Source organism: Zootoca vivipara, chromosome 7, assembly GCF_965207765.1.
Source record: "Zootoca vivipara chromosome 7, rZooViv2.hap1.1, whole genome shotgun sequence".
Lineage (NCBI taxonomy): Eukaryota > Metazoa > Chordata > Lepidosauria > Squamata > Lacertidae > Zootoca > Zootoca vivipara.
In genome coordinates this window covers 20,499,405-20,523,762 of record NC_142590.1, presented here as the reverse complement: position 1 = coordinate 20,523,762, position 24,358 = coordinate 20,499,405, and the positions used below count along the sequence as shown (strand labels likewise).

General features: G+C 43.4%; 2 protein-coding genes across 9 annotated transcripts in view; one reads left to right on the top strand and one right to left on the bottom strand.

Annotated features, from left to right (window-relative positions):
- ABCA4 (ATP binding cassette subfamily A member 4) overlaps positions 1-1,923 on the top strand; it is a 92,085-nt gene extending 90,162 nt beyond the window's left edge. The window contains exon 49 of the mRNA XM_088673148.1: positions 422-1,923. Coding sequence (XP_088529274.1) covers positions 422-544 — 123 coding nt within the window. The 3' untranslated portion in view covers positions 545-1,923. The remainder of the gene's footprint in view (positions 1-421) is intronic.
- Positions 1-24,358, bottom strand: part of LOC118088377 (very-long-chain enoyl-CoA reductase-like) — a 57,532-nt gene that overhangs the window by 13,496 nt on the left and 19,678 nt on the right. For 2 of the 8 annotated variants that reach the window (XM_035121981.3, XM_088673146.1), the window contains exons 11-13: positions 23,314-23,402; positions 21,330-21,375; positions 4,296-4,490 (exon numbers count right to left, since the gene is read on the bottom strand). In XM_035121981.3, coding sequence (XP_034977872.2) covers positions 4,357-4,490; positions 21,330-21,375; positions 23,314-23,402 — 269 coding nt within the window. In that variant the 3' untranslated portion in view covers positions 4,296-4,356. Of the gene's footprint in view, positions 1-4,295; positions 4,491-20,216; positions 21,211-21,329; positions 21,376-23,313; positions 23,403-24,358 lie in introns of those variants that run through there. The other 6 variants (XR_015950789.1, XM_088673147.1, XM_088673145.1 and 3 more) reach the window with 5 other exon arrangements.

Genomic DNA, 24,358 nt, shown 5'->3' with positions numbered 1-24,358 from the left:
TGTGCATCAGTTTTATTGGAGGAGAGGATATTTCCCCTATGTTTAACTCCAGCTCTAAAGCAATATCTGGTTGGCCACAGATTATTTGTTTTCCAATGGAAAGGCCAATTCTTGTGTTGCCATCTTCCTAACTTTGGGGATGCACGCAAAGAAGGGCCTCAGGTGGTGATTGCAGGATATGGATTGGTTCATGTGGGATAGACAGGTCCTTAGAGGTACTGGGCTCAGCCACAAGTCCTGATCTAGAAAACTGCATGTATGAGATGAATGTCGGGGGGGAGGGGTGGCGCAGTCTTTCCAAGGTCAACACTGGAGTCATGAATCACCTCTGTTCTTGATATTGTCACGGACATTCTGGATTTCCCTACTTCCTTCTAGCAAGTGCAGGTCTGATTATGCATTTCCCGGTTTCCTTCCACAGGTTTTTGTGAACTTTGCTAAACAACAGATGGAGGATGAGGAAATTCATCTCCACCCTCGTGCAGCGGGAGCTAGTAGAGAGGTGAAGGTGACCCCTGCTTTCTATCGGAAGACAACTGCATAGAGAAGTTCTGCAACAGGTGAAGCAAACTCCCCAAGAGCTGGGGCCCAGGCCAGAGCAGAGCGCTACAAATCCTGACTAAGCTTCTCACCAGCACAGGTTTTAGCATAGCTGCCAAGTTTTCCCTTTTCTCATGAGGAAGCCTATTCAGCATAAGGGAATTTCCCTTAAAAAAAGGGATAACTTGGCAGCTATGGGTTTTAGTCCCCTTTCAGTAGTTCCCCTGTACCTTGGAACTTGCCCGCAAAGGATCCATCTTCATTAAGCTTTTACAGAACAAAAAAAACCACCTTTGCTTTTCAGTCTTTTTTTACTAAAAGTGTTGTGTGCTGGGCTTTTAAAACAGTTTTTAGTATTATAAATGGGTTGTTTTGAATGTATTTTAAGCATTTTTTAAATATTGCGTTAACATTGACAGCTGCCTGTGGAGGGCTCTGCCCTGTGAAGCTGCATGTGCATTTCTTAATATTATATTCTGCTTTGCTATATATATAAAAAAAAATAATTAGGAACTGTAGCTGGCACAGTGATGGGATCAAATGAGTAGATACAAAGTTTAGTCAAAATCACTTGTGTGTTCGTAATTTTTTTTAAGCCCAAGGATGCATGTGCTTTGCTTCCTAGTTTCATCCTGAATCAAAAACAGAAGCAAGCACACATGTTTATTTAAAGTCTTTATTGTTCTGTGGCATTAATGCTCTGGGTCAAATCTAGACTTGACAGCAGTCAAGCACAAGATGGGCTGTCACTGCCAGCAACAGAATCACAAAATTTTACAGATAAGCAGGAAATATTTGGTCTCTCACGGCCTTCCTTACATTAGTGGCTCACTTTTACTAGATTAGTTTTAAATTGGAATATTCTCCTAAGTTGTTGACAGTTCATTTTCAACTCTTGATACTACTTAATTCCCACTTAAAACCTAATTAAGAGGTACAATGGGGGAGTTCACAGTTGTGCCATTTTTCCCACCATGAAAATCTTAACAGGTGGAGATTTGGATTTAGCCCAATCATAGCTTGTAGTTGTCTGCAGCTCTTAGTGAAGTCAACAGGAAACCGTCCAGTAGAGATTCCCCCAAGGTGCTATTGATGTTGACATCTTTTTTTTAAAAGGATTTATGTCGCATTAGCTGAGGTTCGATTCAAACTGCTCTAATCTCAAGATCAATAACCTTTTAGTATTGTTTTCAATGTTTCAGTGCTATAACCACTGTGGGGCTCTGTTGAAGGTAAAACCTTTCAAAATAAATATCTTTGTTTAATTCAGTTATGGTATTGGAGAGTAGCTGCCAGGAAGTGGCTCCTTGTGTGGGTTTTGGGTGGTGGTGCTCTTTCAACCGCACAGGCAGCACTCTTTTTTGAGTGACTAAAAACCTAACCATACACACACACACCCCCAATGAGAAGTAACTTACATAAATTGGCCTGGGCGATGTAAGATTTTCAACATCACAATGTACAGTGGTACCTCGCTAGACGAAATTAATTCGTTCCAGGACTCAATTCGTCCTACGAAAATTTCGTCTAGCGAGGCACCGTTTCCCATAGGAATGCATTAAAAGTCAATTAATGCGTCCCTATGGGCTCCGGGGGGAACTGGTGGCGGCGGCGCTTGTTCTCTTGGCTTGGGGAAGGCAGGCAGGCGCTTCCCCGAGCCAAGAGAGCAAGCGCCGCTGCTGCCAACGACAGAGCTGGATCGGACGAAGCTTCGTCGGATCCGGCACTGTCGGCAAAGGCGAAGGAACGATCCTGCGCCTTTCCCCCACCTCTGCCAAGCCCCATGCTGGCGAGAAGCGGCGGCGGGGGAAGACCTTCCCCCGCCGCCGTGTCTTACCTGCCTCCCCCAACATGGAGCGCGGCTTCGGAGACCTCCGAAACCGCGCTCCATGCCGGCTGTGTGCGGCAAGACGCGGCGGCGGGGGAAGGTCTTTAGGCCCCGCCATGTCTTGTCTGCCTCCTTTGAGAAACCCCTTGCTTGCCTGCCTTGAGAAGCCCCCTAGGATCCCCACTGTGTGACAGGCAGGATGTGGGGGAAGCACAGGATCTTTCCTGCGCTTCCACTGCATCCCGCCTGTCACACAGCGGGGATCGTAGGGGGCTTGAGAAGGCGCCCGGCTTTTTCGGCGAAGGCAAGCAGGGGACACCTACGTAGCCCGCCCGCTTGCCTTCGCCAAGAAAGCGCCGCCTCAGCGAAGGCAAGCGGGTGGACACCTAGTTCCTCTTTGTGTTCCACTGGTCTCTGCCGGGGCAGAGACCAGCGGAACACAAAGGGGAACCAGTTGCAGCAGGGAAAGAAGGCAAAGGAAGATCAGCTGATCTGCCTTTGCCTTCTTCCCTTGCTACAGCTGGTTCCCCTTTCGCTAGATGAATGCCCTGATTTTCTGATCAGAGGTTTTTATGGCTACGCTTCGCAAGATGAAGCGGTGGCCATAGAAAACCTCGTCGAATAGCGAGGCAACCTCAGATCAGAAAATCCTTTCGTTAAGCGGAATTTTCGTCTAGCAGGTCTAGCGAGGCACCACTGTATCACCAGCCGATCATCATGATTTGGCACCACAATGCTGAAACAAGCTGCATTGGCCCCAGCCCACGAGGTGCCGGGTGAAACTGCTGCAGCTCTCACTGTGGGAGCTGAGGCACTTTCACCCCAGTGCTTCGCTGGGCTGGGGCCATAGCTGCCAAGTCTCCTGTTTTTCACGGGAAACCACCGGATTTTAATCCGTTTCCCGCTGTTAATCCCAAATAGAAAAAAATCCCGAATTTCCTACCTGCTAGGGAGGCTCCATTTCGGGTGCCGCTCTGCCTGTGTCTGGGCACTGGAAATCGCTTCTACGCACGTCCAGACATGTGTAGAAGTGACTTCCGGTGCCGCACCGCTGCATGATCCCACATTTTTCAACGGGAGACTTGGCAGCTATGGCTGGGGGGGTGGAAAGGCTCACCCCCCCAGCTGAGAAAGCTCAATGTCTCTGTTGCGGGGCAGGCAGCTGTGTGCCCCTGAACAGAAAAGTTTAAAGGAGTCCCCCCCTCCCGCCCGCCTCTGGCTCATGCAAGCTGGAAGCGAGGGCTCGGCCCGGGTTAGCTACCTCTTCCTTCTCCACAGGTGGAGCAAGCGCTGCCAACCTGACAGGCTCAGGTTGCAGCGTTTCCTCCATCTTTGAAGATCTCTCCCTGGGGAGCGGGAGCATTTTAAAACAGAGCCCCCCAAACCATCGCCAGCTCCGTAATACTGCTTGGCTGAGGCACTTGTTTCTGCCTCTGTAGCGGTATGGCGGTTTCACTCACTGCACCTTGTTTCTCCCTTGACACGCTGGGCGTTGGTAGCAGAGCAACTCAGAAGTAGTGGCGATTTCACCAGTGAGTGAAACTGCCATCCCATTCTGCCCCTGGGAGATATATCACCCAGACCTATACACAACGACTGCCACTCCCAGCAATAACCACACCACACCCAAGAGGCAAAGACCTAAAAGCTCTCTCCGACTACTAGAAGGGCTAGAATGAAGAGGAGAATGAAGAGCTGCTCTGATGGCAGGACTAGGGAATATGTATTCAGTTGAATATTAGGTGACACATAAAATTAAGTGCAGTTCAACCATGGAATTAGTTGCAGAGAATGGACTGCTATCTGTTGGGAAGGTCTAGCTCAGGATTTCCTGCACTGAGCATCAGGATGGACAATGCTATGATTCCAACATTGCTTTTGCTAGTCACTTTGAACACTCTGAATAAAGAAACAAACGAAGCATATCTTGAAAGTTATTAAATGTGATTTTCATTTATCTCAGATGTAATTTGCTGTATAACAAACATTTACATATTGTCTGTGTGAAAAGAAACAAGAGGTTTTTTTATCTTATCATGGATGCATTTTTTTAACTTGAAAAAGATTGGGTTAAAAATAAATATTAAAACTTCACTCACCAGTCGCAAAGTGTCTTCTATTGCTATAATTAATTGGACAGAATTCAAAATATAAGCTCGAATTTATTGCATATTCTCTTTACAAATTGTTGCAAAAAATTATATACATTTCTAGAGAAATAAACTTCATCAAGAGACAGTCCCTTGGCTGATAGTCTTAAAATTAAGTTCTTAAAACTTTGTAACATGTTGTCTTATTCATTTACTGATTTAATTTGCACAGAGCCTTCTTAAAATGCATTGAACACACAATATGGAAAAATATTTTCCAAATATTTTCCTTGTATTTTGGTATATGTGAAGAGTAACTCAAGGACCGCACCTCCACATTTCCTTTTGGCACTATGGGACCACCGGTTAGGCTATGACCCTTTGACAAAGGCAGGGGTGGAGATTTAGGAAGTTTTTGTTCCTACCTTTGATGAAGATAGTCACAGTTTCCTTAGGCTCCCATGATTTTACTCCTTTTTTTCTCTTGGCACTTTCTTCCTTTTCTCTTCATCTGCTTACCTTCATTTTCAAATTTAAAACAACTTTTAAAAAATAGCTTTTCCCTTTCCTGCTACCTTTTGTACTCCCCACCGACTTTCTTTGGAGCCACCAGTCAAGACCTACCACTCTGCACGTTACCATTCAAGGTCTTATTCCTGGTGGCCGTCACCTGTGCCTGCAGAATATCTGAACTTAACACCCTATTGGTGGTCCAACGCCCCTGCATATTCCACAAAGACAAAGTCATCCTCCATACTGATCCATCCTCCCTGCCTAACGTCCTTTCCAAACTCCACCTACCGCAGGAACTGATTTCCCCCCCCCCCAATCCATACCACCCTCTTGAAAAGGCCTGGCGTTCCTTAGACCAGAGCTTTCCAAACTTTTCACGTTGGTGACACACTTTTTAGACATGCATCATTTCACAACACAGTAATTCAGTTTTACTAGCAAATCGGTGGGCCGCCTGCTCCCTTTCCAGCCCAGGGAAGTGCGAGGTGAGCATTCACATGACACACTTACACACTGCAGCCCACACACTAACGTGTTGCGACACAGAGTTTGGAAAGCTCTGCCTTAAGATGTAGGTAGGCAGGGTACCTAAAGTCTACATAGCCCATACCAAAGTGCTTTGACAATCATTCCACCATTCTATGTTAGGTGGAAAAGTCACCCCAAACACACTATCCTGATGGATTTTCACCTGCGTTACCACAGCGTATGAGGCGCAAAGGCTACCTGTCCCTGCCAAACAGACAGCACACTCTACTGGGGCAGCAGACGTCCTGTTGGCGTCCTTCACAAATACCTCCCTACTGGAAATCTGCAGGGCAGCCACCTGAGCATCTCCCAGTACCTTTATCATACACTGTAAGACAAGACACCTGGGCATCAGTTTGATACCACCATTGGCCAGAAGGTCCTCCAACAGGCCTCCCCACAGTGCTTTTTTTTTTGCAGTGATACCCAGTTGGGAGAGCTTTGGTATGTCCCAACCAGTGGTGTCATGCTGGCAAAAGGAAATAGTATGATTGGTACATACCCTGTTTCTCATATTTTAAGACATACCCATAAAATAAGCCATAGCAGGATTTTTAAGCATTCAAGGAATATAAGCCATACCCCGAAAATAAGACATGGTGATAGGCACAGCAGCAATACCGGCCATGGCAGGAGGAGGAGGAGGAAAAATATAAGACATCCCCTGAAAATAAGCCATAGTGTGTTTTTTTGAGGAAAAAATAAATATAAGACATGTCTTATAATATGAGAAACACGGTACCTGAATAGTAGATTTGCGTTGCCAGCGTGAGACCATTGGGGCCCCACCTTATAATGGCCTACAACACTGTTTAATAGTTCAGACAGTTAGGAAAAGTTCTTGTTCCATAGGAATGTGGCTTTATTACTGTATGTTATTTCCTTATTAACTGATGAGACTCCATGGACTACTTGTGCTTATTGAGTCTGCAATACTGAGGACAAAGGAGCCATCTACTTCCTAAATTTTCACTCCTTCCTTCATCAAAGGGTCAAAGCCATAGCCCAACCAGTGGTCCTGTCCTGCCAACACAAATCTACTCTTCAGGTTAAGTACCAATTGTTCTACTTATGTTTGCAAGTACATGGGCAACCCACTCCTATATGTCTACTTGAAAGGAAGCATCCCTGAGCCTACTCTGATATAACAATGGGGGCGAATTCAATTCACTTTGCATTTGAAGCCAAATTTACACTTTCCAAAACTATGAGAACCAGAACATAGCCACCCTTAGAAATTCACACTTATCCAAATTTTGCGATGCACTTCTCCAACCAACCAATGTTTACAAAAATGCATATAGTAGTTAAAAGTGTACATAAAAATGAATATTAGTGAAAATAACATTAAAAATGCATAATATTAAGGAAACATTGTTTGCAAAAATGTGTGCATTAGTCAAAACGGCATACAAAAATGTGTTTTCTATAATTCATATTGAAATGCTGAAGAACTTCCAGGAGGAGACTTTCTAACAGAAAATTCACAAAATGCTGCATAAATGTGGAGGACTGAATTTAAGACTACAATCATGAGAAACTGAGAGAACAAAGACTGACAGATTTGCTATTCCTAAGCATGCACCAGAGTACAGCATGAAGTGTGTTCCAAGAATGAGAATTGCAAGTAGAATAATCACATGATATAGCCTTGTTGGTATTGCATCACTTCAGACTGCAGGGTGGTGAATGTTTGAATGCTTCTTCCATCTAACAGGACAACCTGAATGTAATAATTGAAAGTACGGTATTTCTGGACCACTTTTTAAGGTTAAAACCCTGACAAGTCAATTTACTAAATAAAGACCAATACAAAAACAGCTGATTCAAAATATAGCCTCAAGCCCCAAAATATTAAAATCTAATACAAAATACAACTACCAGCCATCCATTAAGACAACAAGAACATGCTAAATAGGGCAAGAGACACACGAGAACCCCTTTTCCTTCATGTTCAAGCTTTATACAAATCTGGGAGTTTCTTGCAATGGAAAAATTCAAATAGGTAACTCTCACCTTGCAGTCTGAAATGGTTCGTTCCCAACAAGTCCGTTTCAAATGATTATTCTGAACATATAAATCATGTTATTCTCATTCCCAATGCTCTCTCTCTCTCTCTCTGTGGGTGTGTACCACTTTCATTCACATTGTAAAAGTATTTCCCACAGCAAATGCTTGATTTGAAGCCACCCACATAGCTTTCTATGCCTCAGCTTTGAAGCACAATTCGTCCAGAGATTGGGCAGTTCCAGGCTGTTGCTATTTCAGGTTAGATTCAATCACATACTGGGGAAATCAGGTTGCACAATCAGAGCTGATTTGGAGCTCTTTCATAACAACCCCACTTTCTCCCAAAGTCAGACTTTTTTTGCAATGAAGAAAGTGAAGGGAAACACACCAGAAAGAGTGGGATAACAATAATAATTGCTTTGATGCAAAATCATCTAACCTCCCTAGAAACAAATCAGGATGAATGTTCAATAAACATATCATCCGGAAGTGCCCTCCCTCAGAACGTATCAGTTTGTGGAATTCCAGACTGTTTCACACCAAATTCTCATGCTTCCTTTTTGCCACAGGGCCTAGCCCAGACTTTTACAGAAAGCATATTCTTTCGGCAACAGTGGATAATACCTTTGCCGAACAGTTAGCTCTGAACACCCTTCATGGCTAAAGATGACAACATGGGAATTGGGAGAGAAGATAAAACCAATACTGAATCCCACAAATTTTAAAAATATACGAAGATGTTAGTGGAGTAGGAAAGCTGAAAATAATGCCAATGTATTTCACATTTGGAAACCAATGCGCCCCTTTGGCTACATATAGTACAAGGGTAGAGTCTTAAAAGCCCGGGACACAATGAGCCATGGCGGCTCATTTATTTGTAATGTATTTACTACGGTGGACGATGAAGCCACTGGATTGGGTAATTCCCTCACCACGCTACCGAGGAAGGAACAAAGAATTGTGGGAGGTAGGCTGAATCTCCTCAGGTTTTTTTCCTCCTGCCTTGACGGAACAGTTCGTCCTACCCCCTCCAGCTCTCTCTGTTTCCATTCAGGTGAGTTTTCTTTTTATCGTTTCTCCTTCTGGTCTTCCTTTCTATCTTTACTGCATTAAGCTGCCTTTGGTTACTTTTGTTTTAGGCCCTTTACGCTTTGTTTTCCTCCACTGAGGAAATCCTTTTCCACTTGATTTCTTTCCATCTTTGCTATAGTCACCATATTGATTTTCTCCACTTATTTCTGTTTTCACTTAAGCACATTTGATTTTTCTTTCTGTTTCTGGGGCGGCTGTTGCCGCCATTGGAGTTCATCAGCCATTTCTTAACCACCATTCCTGTGCACCGATTAACTGCTGCAGCGGGTCCATGCTTCTATGTTGTGACGGAGTGTGTCCTACCTGAACTTGAATTCCACCTGTGATGGTATCTATGGAGTCTGTGCAAGCCTAGGTGGAACCAACACGTAAAAAGGCAACGCAGAAGTCTAAACACCTAAACTGTTCTGCTGCTTTAACTATGGCGCACAGTCAATCGGTCCAACCTGCTCAGCCCAAATGACATCACTCTTTGAGGATGCTGGTAAGATCTAAACGAGTCCATTGCATGAGTCCATTGCAGAACAAGCACCTGCTCGTAAAAATAAGTAAGTCACAATGTGCAAATTTCCTTGTCTCCTTAAATGCAGCCAGACTCCGCCCCCATGGAGCCCTATTGGCTGAGGGGTTTAGCTCAGCGGCGGAGCGGGGCTGATGCAGGGGGTTGAACACGCCCCCCTGCAAGCGCGGGAAATGGCTCCTACTCGCAACTCCTCCCCTCTGGAAGGAGGAGAGGTCTTATCAGAAAACAGGAAATTTTCTACAGCTACGGTAGTTGAGATCAAAGTATGATCCAGTACTAAGAGAACACTTGATCAAACTAGAGCAAGCAGGTCAGTCACCAACAGGCAAAATACAAGTTATCTGTCCCCTACCACACAAAATGAGTTCATCACACTTCTAAGTGAGAGTGTTAAGAATAAGATTTTGTTTGGTATTAAGAAAGCAAAATATTACAGCATTATGTTTGACAGTACACCAGACACCTCACACATTGATAAGATGTGTGAAATAGTTCGCTATGTTCATATCAAGAATAAAAAAAAATAGAAGTAACATCAACATCATTCTAAACCATGGTTCGACAAGGACTGCATTAGTGCGGAAAAAGCCCTTACAAATGCACACCAAGCATTTGTTTCAAATGCAACTCACTCAGCTGCATTAGCTGTCCTCTATCAAAAAAGGCATTATAAGCAAGTGCTGGCAGAGGGGGGGAAAGGAAGCAGTAATAAATAACTGGACACAGGTCATACAGGCAGCTAAATCTAACAACTCAGCCCTTTTTTTGGAAGGTCATAAAACTCTCCCAACCAAACAAACCACCAATGGAAGAAACCCACATAACTCCAGAGATTTGGGAGTCACTCTACAAGGACAGAGCAGGAGGGAGAGGCCAACCCCCAGAAAATATTCTGGCTCTCCCAAAATGGGCCCCTGTAACAATGTCAGAAATCGAAAGTCTGGTAGCCCAACCGAAATTGGGGAAAGCACCAGGTGCAGACTTAATACCTGCAGAGGCCATCAAAAATAATCTGGACTTTGGGGCCCCAACTTTAGCCTCACTTTTCAATGGCATAGATACTTATGGATATACCCCTGAAGACTGGGGGCTATCAATCATCGTCCCAATATATTAAAAAGGGGGGAAAGATGACCGTACCAACTACAGACCAATCAGTCTTAAGTCTTACTTAATACAATAAGTAAACTGTATGCAAGACACTTGCAGTGGAAATTTGAAGACTGGCTACAAGAAGACAATATTCTGGCAGATGAGCAAGGAGGATTCGGAGAAGGTCGTACGACCATAGACCAATGCCTAGCCCTTCAACATCTGATAGAGAAGTACTCATCTAGTAAAATTGCTTCTCTTTACGTGGCCTTCATCAATTTTAGAGCAGCTTTCGATTCTATCTCCAGAACAAAACTATGGGGAAAATTGGAGACCACCACAATAGATAGAAGTCTGCTATATCTAATACGCATGCTATATGAAGGGACCTCATTCAAAGTGTGCTATATGTCCCATGGCCACATATCCAAATCAATAGAAACTGAGAAGGGAGTTAAACAGGGATGTATACTAGCCCCATCCCTGTTTAATTACATAAATAATATGATTCCTCATCTTTGTAATATAAATTTCCATCCTCCAAAACTTGCAGGAAAGCATGTTTTGGTGCTGCTCTATGCAGATGATGCTGCAATCCTCTCTAGAACACCAATTGGCCTTAAAAGAGCCATGAAAACACTTGCTGCATACTGTGCAGAGAGCAAACTAGACCTCAACTATCAAAAAACCAAAATTATGGTCTTCGCTAAGAGAAGAAGAGGAGTTTGGATTTGATATCCCGCTTTATCACTACCCGAAGGAGTCTCAAAGCGGCTAACATTCTCCTTTCCCTTCCTTCTCTACAACAAACACTCTGTGAGGTGAGTGGGGCTGAGAGACTTCAAAGAAGTGTGACTAGCCAAAGGTCACCCAGCAGCTGCATGTGGAGGAGCTGAGACGCGAACCCAGTTCCCCAGATTACGAGTCCACCTCTCTTAACCACACCACCACACTGGCCCAAAGCATATGTGTGGTTTATTGACGGGCACAAGATTGAGCAGGTTACCTGCTTTAAATATCTGGTTATAGCCCTGCACTCATCAGGAAGTAGGAAAACCCATGGCGTATATGCTGCAGGGAACGCCCAGAGAAGTGCCAATGCCATCCTTAGGTACCTTAGGTCCAAAGGTAGGAATTACATACCAACAGCCCTAAAGCTGTTTGAGGCCAAATCGATTGCACAATTGCTGTATGGTGCTCAATTAGGCCCATTTACCAACTATGCCCCGTTAGAATCGGTGCAATCCAAATTTCTAAGATCTGCTTTACAAGTACCTAGATATGTTACTAATGCCACCATACGCCTTGAAACCGTATTTCTAAGAATCGAGGCTAGAGTGTGGCTTGCCATTCTAAATTACTGGCTGAGACTAGTTTTCTTTCTGAGTGGCCTGGCTCCCTTTGACCATCAAAGATGATTTCCAAACAACATGGAAAGGAGCAGTGGGAAATATAATAGCAACCCTGGGATTTAATCCACAAATCTTGCTTGCCATGGGGTTGTTGTTGTTGTTTAGTCGTTTAGTCGTGTCCGACTCTTCGTGACCCCATGGACCATAGCACGCCAGGCACTCCTGTCTTGCACTGCCTCCCGCAGTTTGGTCAAACTCATGTTCGTAGCTTCGAGAACACTGTCCAACCATCTCGTCCTCTGTCGTCCCCTTCTCCTAGTGCCCTCCATCTTTCCCAACATCAGGGTCTTTTCCAAGGATTCTTCTCTTCTCATGAGGTGGCCAAAGTATTGGAGCCTCAGCTTCACGATCTGTCCTTCCAGGGAGCACTCAGGGCTGATTTCCTTAAGAATGGATAGGTTTGATCTTCTAGCAGTACATGGGACTCTCAAGAGTCTCCTCCAGCACCATAATTCAAAAGCATCAATTCTTCGACGATCAGCCTTCTTTATGGTCCAGCTCTCACTTCCATACATCACTACTGGGAAAACCATAGCTTTAACTATACGGACCTTTGTCGGCAAAGTGATGTCTCTGCTTTTTAAGATGCTGTCTAGGTTTGTCATTGCTTTTCTCCCAAGAAGCAGGCGTCTTTTAATTTCGTGACTGCTGTCACCATCTGCAGTGATCAAGGAGCCCAAGAAAGTAAAATCTCTCACTGCCTCCATTTCTTCCCCTTCTATTTGCCAGGAGGTGATGGGACCAGTGGCCATGATCTTGGTTTTTTTGATGTTGAGCTTCAGACCATATTTTGCGCTCTCCTCTTTCACCCTCATTAAAAGGTTCTTTAATTCCTCCTCGCTTTCTGCCATCAAGGTTGTGTCATCTGCATATCTGAGGTTGTTGATATTTCTTCCGGCAATCTTAATTCCGGCTTGGGATTCATCTAGTCCAGCCTTTCGCATGATGAATTCTGCATATAAGTTAAATAAGCAGGGAGACAATATACAACCTTGTCGTACTCCTTTCCCAATTTTGAACCAATCAGTTGTTCCATATCCAGTTCTAACTGTAGCTTCTTGTCCCACATAGAGATTTCTCAGGAGACAGATGAGGTGATCAGGCACTCCCATTTCTTTAAGAACTTGCCATAGTTTGCTGTGGTCGACACAGTCAAAGGCTTTTGCATAGTCAATGAAGCAGAAGTAGACGTTTTTCTGGAACTCTCTAGCTTTCTCCATAATCCAGTGCATGTTTGCTATTTGGTCTCTGGTTCCTCTGCCCTTTCGAAATCCAGCTTGCACTTCTGGGAGTTCTCGGTCCACATACTGCCTAAGCCTGCCTTGTAGAATTTTAAGCATAACCTTGCTAGCGTGTGAAATGAGCGCAATTGTGCGGTAGTTGGAGCATTCTTTGGCACTGCCCTTCTTTGGAATTGGGATGTAGACTGATCTTCTCCAATCCTCTGGCCATTGCTGAGTTTTCCAAACTTGCTGGCATATTGGGTGTAGCACCTTAACAGCATCATCTTTTAAAATTTTAAATAGTTCAGCTGGAATATCATCACTTCCACTGGCCTTGTTATTAGTGCCATGGGGTATGAAGGAGCAAAAAACACCATTAAACAGCGAGTGGCAGACACTCAATGACAAGTAGATCTGGCCAGCTCCCCAAAATTCCTGATTAGTGAAAATAGACGATACTTGACTGCCCAAATGCCATACATGGCTAATCTTGAAATTCTAAAGCAGCGAAGGGCTTTTACCCTGGTGTGGGGCAGCAGGAAACACTAGAACATGCCCTCCTTTATTGCAAGTATTATACAGACGTCTGAGCAAGGCTTATCCAACCCATTTTAGATAAGTTCCCTGGGTTTTCAGAAGAGATTGGGAGAAAGCCTGTATGGATTAAGCCAACTTTGGGATTTCCCCTTGTTTTTTCTTCATATGAGGATTAGATCAAAAAGTGACCGAAGAGTTGTGGGACTTGGCTTCTTTTGGCAGGTTTGACATATTGGAATTAGGCTAATCAAGGGGCTGAAAATTTAAGTACAAAAGACTGGCGGAACGGGACAAGTGTTGTTGTTGTTTATAGAGATTTAAGAGTGGAGAGTCACTGAGGGAGGGAAGAACGAGATTGGCGCCACCCAGTGGGGGATATAGAGATTGCTTGTTTTGTATTGTTTGGTCATTAGAGCTCCATCTAGGGGCCAATCTGGTACTACAAGGGATTGAAAAATTTTATTTTCAGGTGAGAACTCCCTCTTGTGGCGGAAGAAAGTTATTACAAATAAAAATTTGGAAAATGGAAAGAATGGGAAAAAACAGGTGGGTTAGGAACACCTGCAGATAGGAGAGGATCGAAACAGGAAGAAGTCAAAGACCTGGAGGTATTATGGCAGAAAATAAAAGAAAAATTCAAGCAAAATGAACAACGTATGGAGAAAAAATTGGGGGAAGTGCAAGAGACAATTGACAAAAAGATTGAAGGAGCAGTGGGTGAACTCACAATGGAAGTAAAAGATTTGACAGAAAGATCTAAAACAATGGAGGATACAATGAAGAAAACACAAAGAGGTGCGTGAAGCAAAGAAAGATACAGACCAAGTGAAAGAGAAAATATCAGATTTGGATAAGGCGCAAGAGCAAATTTGGGACAATATGGCTCTGTTGGAGATGAGGCAAAAACAGATGAATTTGAAATTGAGAGGTATACGGGAGGAGCCAAATAAGAGAAAGATTGCTGGGAAATTACCGAAAACGTTCTTTGATTTAGTGGAAAACCTGGGTCTAGTGGACATTTGGAGATTAAAACACCCAACGATGAAACAATTTACGTTCTTTTCGGAGCCAAATCAGAGCTCTGGTAGAATTGACTATATGTGGATTTCCAAGGAACTAGTACCCAGGGTAATAAGAAATGAAATCTCACCACATACATTGTCGGACCATAACTCGATATCCATGGAATTGAGAGGAAAAGAGGAAAATTCCTTTAGATGGAGGGAGAATGAAGACCTGTTCAACGACGAAAAAGTAGTAGAGAAGGCAAAGGAAATTCTGCAAGATTATTTTCAATGGAATCTGAACAAAGAAACTGGATTGTATGTAGTCTGGGATGCAAGTAAAGCTGTGATGAGAGGCTTCCTAATACAAAAAAACAGCTTCCTGAAGAAAAAAAAAAGAGGAAATCTTGAAACACCTTATGGAAAACAAGAAGAAATTAATCGAGAGACTAGAGGATTCAAGGATAAAGAATATTATTTAAATGCTCCAATCCCAATTTTCAATGATGGTGAATCAAGAGATAGAGTGGAAAATAAAGCAAATGAGACAAAAGAATTTGGAGTCAGCGAACAAAACAGGAAGACTGTTGGCATGGCAATTGAGGAAACGTCAAAATCAAAATGCAATTAATAAAATTAGGATGAATGGAGAATTGACGAAGGATCCAAAGGAAATAAGGAAAGTCTTTCAGAAATTTTATATAAGTTTATATAGTAAAGAAAAGGAGGATATGGGAAAATTGAAGAGTTATTTGGAGAAAAATAAATTGAATCAGATTCCAGATAAAAGGAAAAAGTTAAATGCATTAGTCACAATACAGGAAGTACAAAACACCATAAAACAATTGAAACAAGGAAAGGCCCCAGGACCGGATGGGCTTTCGGCTAAATATTATAAGACTTTGAGCGGACAGCTAACACCAGTACTAGTAGAAGTGATGAATAATATTTTAAAAGGAGAGAAGATCCCAAGTACATGGAAAGAAGCATATATAACATTGATTCCATTCCAAAACAAGATACAGATGGATTAGATGTCAATAATTATAGACCGATATCATTATTGAATAATGACAAGCTTTTTGCTGACATATTGGCAAATCGAATAAAAGCAATTTTAAATCAGATAATACATAAGGACCAAGCAGGGTTCCTTCCTGGTCAACAGTTAAAAGATAATGTGAGACATATTATAAATACAATAGAGTATCTGGAGACCAGGATCGATAAACCTGCGGTGTTAATGTTTATTGACGCAGAAAAAGCTTTTGATAATATTTCTTGGCCGTTTATGAAGACGACTTTGGAAACGATGAGAGTAGGGGGATCTTTTATGAATGGAATTGAAGCAATATATCCTGAACAAAAAGCAAAATTGATTGTGAATAATGTGTTAAGAAATTATTTCGATATAACAAAAGGTACCAGGCAAGGCTGCCCGCTATCTCCACTATTGTTCATCACGGTCCTGGAGGTACTTTTAAATAGATTGAGAGAAAAATCAGAGATTAGAGGTATAAAAATAGGTGCTGAGGAATTTAAAGGCCTTCGCAGATGATTTGGTTTTGACACTAGAAAACCCAGAGGAAACTGTTGCGGAAGCATTGGAGGAAATTGAATTTGGACAATTGGCTGGATTTAAATTAAATAGAATAAAAACAAAAATGGTGGTCAAAAATATGCGGTTAGAGGACAAAGAATTACAGCAAAAATGTGGAATTGTGGCAGTGAAGGAAGCAAAATATCTGGGAATATGGTTGACAGCAAAGAATATAAATTTGTTTAATGCGTTTTTATTGGGACTAATGGGTGATGAGATTGCTAAGGGGATCAGAGATTATTCATGTATGCCACAACCGCGGCAAGAACTTTACTAGCCCCAAAGTGGAAAACGCAGGATGTACCGACTATTGAGCCTTGAGCCTAAATTACAAAACTGTACCACTGCAAGTTCTCACATAGCTCTTTCCGTGCCCTTTCAAAACAGGTTCTAACAAAAACCATTCTAAGGAGCAGCTCAGAAAGTTCCAACAATTCACTTGGCACTTTGGGGGGAGCCCGTTTGGGGCGGGGGTCGTTGTGAAGGAGAGCGCTGGTCGGGGGGGACAGAGAACAGGGTGGCAGAAGAGCCTGGAGGTGGAATCGGTTCTGGGGCGCATGTTCCAACCCCCCATGGCACTCCCTCCCTACAGCTCCTGGGACGCCTCAAGAGGCGCCTTAGTTAGGAAAGCACAAAGCATCCCCCCACCTTTTCCTCTCCCCACCCAAAAATAGAGCTGGGGGCGGGAAGAAGCTAACTGCAGGCGGGGGAACGGGAAGGGTGGGGAGGAGGTGAGAGAAGTCTGCGCACGTCACATTTGCAGCCCGAAGTTGCGTGCAGGCGGCGGGGAAGGCGGCCAAAGAGATTACGCCTGCCAAAAAAAATACCTGCAGGGGGGTAGCGTAATACCAGGCACTGATTAATAACATTATCATGAAAAGCTAGAGTCTTGCTGCCACTGCGTTCGAAGAGCATGTTACCAAGTAGGAGTGTGTGCAGGATCCACACCTCGCGCTGTTTTTGTGGTGGCTTTTTCCATGCCTTCCTCCCCCCCCCACCTCACTCTTCTTACCTGGCGCTGCAGACCAGAACAGGGTCCTAGCACCTCCGACAGGCACTGAAGGCGCACAGGCAGCAACACCCGCTCCGCCTTGCTCACCTCCCTGCTTTCCCCTCCCCGGACTCTCCGCCAGGCGCCCCCCACAGCTTGGCGCTGTGGTTCACCGCGCCACTACGCGCAACGGTAAAGAGGTCCCAGTGCGGAGAAGTTAGTGGAGCAGCACAGGACTGAGCTCACCACAGAAGAACTTGAAAACATTCTGATGGAGCAGCAAAAGGCAGCAACTGAGGAAATATCTTCGGAGGAGAGCAGAAAAAATCTATCTACAGCAACAATCAAAGAAACATTTGCAAAATGGACTGAAGTGCAAACTATTGCCGAAAAATATCACCCGGATAAAACTGCTGTAAGTCATGCTTCTAACACCTGCAATGATAACGTAATGTCTTACTTTCGACAAATTTTAAAACATCGGTGTGAGGGACAAGGGATACAGGGAAGTCTCTCCCATCTTAAGTTCCAGCCCATCCCCAAGCGCTGGAGAGAGCAAGGAGAGCTCTGCCTCCAGCGGAGAGTCAGGAAGTAGTGTCCGAGGCTCAGGCAAGGTTGCGGAGCCCATGCCCCAGGTGGGACAGGAAGATGGGAGCAGGGGGGGAAGGCCAATTCCCCCAACTCCGGAATTGCGACGCAAACGTAGGGGGAAGAGGTTGGGTCTTCCAAAGCTTCTATGCTGGAGGAAAACGCGCCAATCGTCATTCGGAGGTTCTGACACCTCACCTTAAGGATGTATATTAACCGCTCTGACCACTGTAAATAATCAGCACTTAATAAAAGCCTAAAAAGACCATGCTGGAGTCGTTACTCTAGAGTAGCCACATCAGGCCCTCTGACAATCGGCAAAAGCAAGTCTCAATTGAAAAAAAAATTGGTAAGGAAAAGATCCAGCAAGTTTGAACCAGGTGGCAGTGGTGTAAAAAAAAAAAAGCTAGGGAAGGAATAGCAGGAGAGGAGTCACCGATTGAGAATCTGGAAGAGGACCCGGACCCCCCCCCCATCCAGACAGTGCAGGTTAAAAAAAAACCTAATGTTTACAGTACAGTACATTGTTTATTGCTTTCATTTTATGGATCAATGGCCTCGTTAAATAGTAAAACTCATGTGAAATTGCTGTTTTAGGGGTTGCTTTTCGTCTGGAACGGATAAATCTATTACTTTCTATGGGAAAGCACACCTTGGTTTAAGAACGGACTTCCGGAACGGATTAAGTTCGTAAACCAAGGTACCACTGTATTGTTAACTGATTGGTATATGGGAAACAACACGGAAGACATTGTGACGAGGAGATAGGATGGCATGTCTTAAGAGTTCTCACCATAGCCGCGCCCCAAACTTGGCTTCTGTGTGGATGTTTCTTAAAGGGAAGAGAGCTTGTTGACCACAGGTGTTGCCAATTAAGAGAAGGCTCTCTATAAAAGGCAGGCAGTTGGGATGGGTAGGGAGCCTGCCTGCCTGGAGGAGAACTGAGATAGGTTGCATGTCCTCGCTACCCAGGGAGCAGATTGGGGACATTGGGTATGTATGTTCTGTTTTCTGTAATAAAGGTTCTTTGGTTCACCTTCCACCTCCTCATTCCTTTTATCCTGATATCTTTAAAAGGAACCGCTGCATTTGGCAGAACAATTGGTTACATTATCATCAACTTAACTTATTTAAGATGGACAAAAAGAAAGGTTTCTTTAATGAAACCTTTAAATTTGAAAAGGAGCTGTTAGAAAATAAGACTAAATTACCTTCAAAAATGTGCAATTTATTATTAGAATGGCATATTAAATACGAACAGGTCAAATCAGTAATGATACACTGGGCGAGGGATTTGGGATATAATATACAACTGGCAACATGGGGGAGGTTATGGAGTTGGGACTTAAAAGTTTACAGCATGCTACACTTTGAAAGAAAATTATGTTAAAATGGTGTATCATTGGTATTTAACCCCTAGCAAGTTAGCTAGAATGTGTAAAGCAAGAGCAATGCATGCTGGGAATGTAAGGGGAAAGAGGGCATCTTCTATCATGTGTTGGACTTGTAAAGTAGTAAAAGAATTTTGGGGAAATGAATAAAACAGATGGTTTTCTTTTAAGAATTGTAGGTGCCAAAATTCCAAGTGACAAGAAGAGACTATTTACGTACGCAACTACTGCTGCCTGGACACCATTAGCCCAGAGATGGAAATAAGGCACAGCCCCAACTAGAGAAGAATGGCAGATTAAACTGATGGACTATGCAGAAATAGCAAAACTGACCAGAAGAATTAGGAATCAGAAAGACCAAAATTTCAACAATGGGAATGGGGGAAATATGTAATTTATATGAAAAAATCACTGTAAACAATTAAAATTACTAGTAGGATTGGAATGACACTTGTAGTTAAAAGTTGGACTATGGTTTTATTGGAGTAGAATCGGATTAACAGAAAAGATGCAGGAGAAAAAGTTAACGTAAGGACCCACCAAAGGGGAGGGGAGGAGAGAAGTCAAAGGGAACTTCTAGAAATGGTCATATTTGTTTGCTTGGTGATTGTTTGTAAATCGGAAAATCTATTTTTTAAAAATAAAATGAAGCATTTCCTCAGGGGCACGGTTTTGCAACATCCTCCTGTGGCACACTGTTTCCCTTCTTGGAATTTGCACACTGTATTAACAGCTCTTCAACGCCCGCCATCTGAACTTCTGTGGCTCATATCTTTGAAATCTGTCTTTCTAGATTCTCTTTTTTGGTGGCTATTCAGTCTGCTGTGTCTGAGATGTCTGCCCTGTCAGTGGTGAAACACCTCTGCATCTTCCATAAGTAATGCTGCGCTCAGATTGTACCCTCATGCCGAAAGTACTTTCGAAATTCCATGTCCAACAGGAATAGACTCTTCCAACTTTCTGTCCTAATCCAAAGCACCCTAGGGGAAAGGCCTGGCATTCCTTAGGCGTCCGTCAGACACAAAAGCTGTACATTCATTGAACACAAGAAAGTAGAACAACGGGCTCCTTATTTGTGTCCTTCCACCCTTCATCTCTGCGGAGGAGGGTTTCAAGTTCCACCCTTGCCAGATGGATACGGGCTTGCATTTCCCTAGCTTATGAATCACTCAAGCTGCCCCAGCCAACGCATCTATTTGCTTGTTCAACCAGGTTCACCATCCTCTTCGGCGGCCTTCGCCGCTAATAATAATAATAATAATAATAATTTATTATTTGTACCCCGCCCATCCGGCTGGGTTTCCCCAGCCACTCTGGGCGGCTTACAACAAAAAATTAAAATACATTAAACTGTCACACATTAGAAACTTCCCTGAACAGGGCTGCCTTCAGGTGTCTTCTAAATGTCAGGTAGTTATTTATCTCTTTGACATCTGATGGGAGGGCGTTCCACAGGGTGGGCGCCACTACTGAGAAGACCCTATGCCTGGTTCCCTGTAGCTTTGCTTCTTGCAGTGAGGGAACCGCCAGAAGGCCCTCGGCGCTGGACCTCAGTGTCTGGGCAGAACAATGGGGGAGGAGATGCTCCTTCAGGTATACTGGCTAATGCTCCACTGCTTGGTATTTGTAAGGCAGCTACTTGGTCTTCCTCAAGTACCTTCACCAGGCATTACAAACTGGACTAATTATTGTCAACTGATGCAGCATTTGGTCGCACAGTTCTTCATCGGGTACTTTGATCAGTTCGACTGCAGTTGGGTCCTGCCCACTTGGGGATAGCTGTGGTACCAATCCAGTGACTTTATTGTCCACCGTAGTAAATAGAACGATCGGTCTTCCCTGAAGAGTAGATGTACTACCCATGTATTATCTGAAACCAAAAGGGCACATTGGTTGCCAGATGTGAAAGTCCCGTCCACCCCCAGCTCTCCTACCCCACTATGTAGCTTTTGAGCCCATGGAATTCCACACTAGATAGGAATTTCTGCATGCTACTGGGAAACCTTGCCTAAATTATCTTCATACCGTAACTCATTTTCTTTGCCTGTGGTTGTGTCCATACAGCCTCACCCGCTTTGTTTCTGATAATTCAATTTTAAAAAATCCCAACAACCTTGTTCTTACAATAAGAAAGGAATGATAGACATTCTAAGACTAGGATAATCCTTAAACTCTCGTATATAGGTGCAGTGTTTATCTTTTGCCCAGACTGACATCTGAATGAAACAAAGAAAGGTGAAGAGTCCCACTGCAAGAGAGAGAGAGAGAGAAAGAAAGAAAGAGAGAGAGAAAAAGAGATGTCAACATTTATGAAATATTGTAGCTGGAATATTAGCCCAAAATTTTCAAACCAAGAATCTTATTCACCTGGAACGCATTGAGTCATGATAGTAAAACCAATCCATGTCCCCAGCTGTAATGGTGAAGAAAATGCAAAACTATTTCACACGATGAAAACTGCTAAAACAACCTAGTCCCCCTTTTAAAAAATACATACAAATGCATCTCTTTTTAATATCAGCTTGTAAAAACCTTAGTAATAAAACAGCTGAAATACAATCATGCACACAACCAGATAAGTAACTGGAGCCATTTGGATATATGGACCAGAATCCACAAAAGCACAGGCCCCTTGCAGTGTTGTTTTTGCAACCTCAACAAACCTACACCACTTCAATTTTGAAAGAAAAAAAAATTGAGTCTAGAACAGGGGTCAGCAAACTTTTTCAGCAGGAGGCCGGTCCACCTTGTGAGGGGCCGGACTATATTTTGAAGGAAAAAAATGAACGAATTCCTATGCCCCACAAATAACCCAGAGATGCATTTTAAATAAAAGGACACATTCTACTTATGTAAAAACATGCTGATTCCTGGACCGTCTGTGGGCTGGAATTAGAAGGTGATTGGGCCGCATCCGGCCCCCGGGCCTTAGTTTGTCGACCCCTGTTCTAGAACATAGTGTTTATTTTCTGTTGAGAAAGAATGGAGGCAGTGAATGCAAGTGTTAGTCTCACACACCTGCAAACCTGGTCAGTCAAAAATGCAACCACTTAGCCACTCACTCACCTCCAAGACCTATGGCCTATACAGCTATACCCCTATCCTAACCAACTCTTTGTCTTCTTCCTAAGAATTTTCCCAGTTTGGGGCATTTTCCAGGGAGTCACTATTTTGCGGGTGGGATTCAATCGCACACGGGCAAATTCAGGTTGTACATTTTAAGTGGATTAGACACTCATGCACGAAAAAGTTTTTTTAAAAAAAGAAGACTTTGTTTTAAGGAAACTGAGGGATAACAATGGTTTGATATGATGTCATACAATCTCCCCACAAACCATGAAGATGAATGCTTAATAATCTGGAAGTGGCCTCAGAAGCTGCCCCTTAACACTTCTTTACACTCTTCTCAAGTTTTTTTTGTTAAAAAAAGTTTGGGAATTTGGTATGAGAGCTTTTAAAACAGGTACATGTACACAAACGTCCTCCCAACATCCTTTAAAAACCTCTCTCTCTGAACTTTAGGTGGTTGCTTCCAAAGGGAGTTCTCCATGGAAAACTCATATATGTGCACACATACTGCCTGCCGCCATCTGCACGGTAACCATCTGTTTTCGTGGTACATAATGCATTTCCCCACTCTTGCTCGCTCCATAAAGTCTATATTCCTACAAAAGTGACCCTCTGCTGCAACATCCCTTTGCAGCAAATGACGCTGGAAGTCTCAAGTAAGACAATGAAGCCAGATGATAAATTCCTATGCTCCAAACACAAAAGTCAATATGACGTAGAGACAGAGCTCATAATATTTTGATGTCCAACACAAAATCCAAAGAACACACACACAAAAAAATGCAAGCAGCTAAATAACTGGTAATTTTTCTACGCTTTGCTAGTACTGCAAAGGTGAGCTGTGTCACACAGCCTACTTCATGGTAGAGTCAGCACTGCCACAATATGAAAATGTAATAGGGCCTGGATAGTTGCATAATCCTCCCAACCACCTCCTGCAATACTCCTGTTTACACAAGTCATTATCTGACTAATTTAGCTCTTTCACTGGGCAATTTTTTTTTTAAATCAATCTTTATCTTACCCTTTCTTCGTCAGTTTCACTGAGAGGTGAAACTGTCTCAAGGCAACGGATGTGTTTGAGATGCAACTCAGCTGTGCTTCTGTGCCCAAGGTGGGGGCATAATAAAATACATGCATTTTACTGAGTTTCTCATCCCAGAAGTTGCCCCCATAGAATCCTGATGATTTCTTTACACTCCCCTACGAAAGCAAAATCTTACACCAATCTTTAAGCATAAGCTAAACATTACCGTGCCATCCAGTTGTCAAACATACATACCTCATAGGTATAGTTAGGGCAGGACACAAAATAAAACAGCCATGTGAAAGGATTCTTCGTCGGATAAGGGATCTTACTGGTCTTGGATCCTATTGATTTAAAAGATCCACAGAAATGTAAAACTAGTGGTACTTTCTGTATACAGATATATTTTCCCTATAATATATGATTTGGCAGCATGGCTCTAGTTGGTAGAAGAGATTGGATTTGATATCCTGCTTTATCACTACCCTGAGTCTCAAAGCAGCTAACAATCTCCTTTCCCTTCCTGCCCCACAACAAACACTCTGTGAGGTGAGTGGGGCTGTGAGATTTCAGAGAAGTGTGACCCAGCAGCTGCATGTGGAGGAGCGGGGACGCAAACCCGGTTCACCAGATTACGAGTCCACTGCTCTTAACTACTACACCATGCTGGTAGATATAGCGGTTCTGGTAAAACCCAAAGTAGCTCCTGCAGGTCTGAAGTCTGTCCTTCTCTGGATTATAGAATGATCAGCTGTGGGATGGGATGAAAAGGACCATTCTACCATGAGCTAAGCTAGGAATCCTTTTTCGCTCTCCGTAAGACTAGACAGTTTAGAGCAGAAGTCCTGTTTCCTCCTCCCTTGCCTTGCAATATTTGGAAATCTTTTTTCTAAAATGGCTATGTCATTAGCCAATAACCTATGCTGACTATCTCTATATACCAATGACAAGCTTAGTGGGTCTCTTAAGGTGCTACTGGAAGAATTTTTTTTATTTTGTTTCGACTACGCCAGACCAACACGGCTACCTACCTGTAACTATCTCTAGGCAGTTCCTGTAGTGGACTGTCTGCCCAGAATAATTGTAGCTTTAATCAAATACAATGGTACCTCGGGTTACAAACACTTCGGGTTACAGACTCCACTAACCCGGAAGTAGTACCTCGGGTTAAGAACTTTACCTCAGGCTGAGAACAGAAATCACGTGGCAGCAGCGGGAGGCCCCATTAGCTAAAGTGGTACCTCAGGTTAAGAACGGTTTCAGGTTAAGAACGGACCTCCGGAAAGAATTAAGTTTGTAA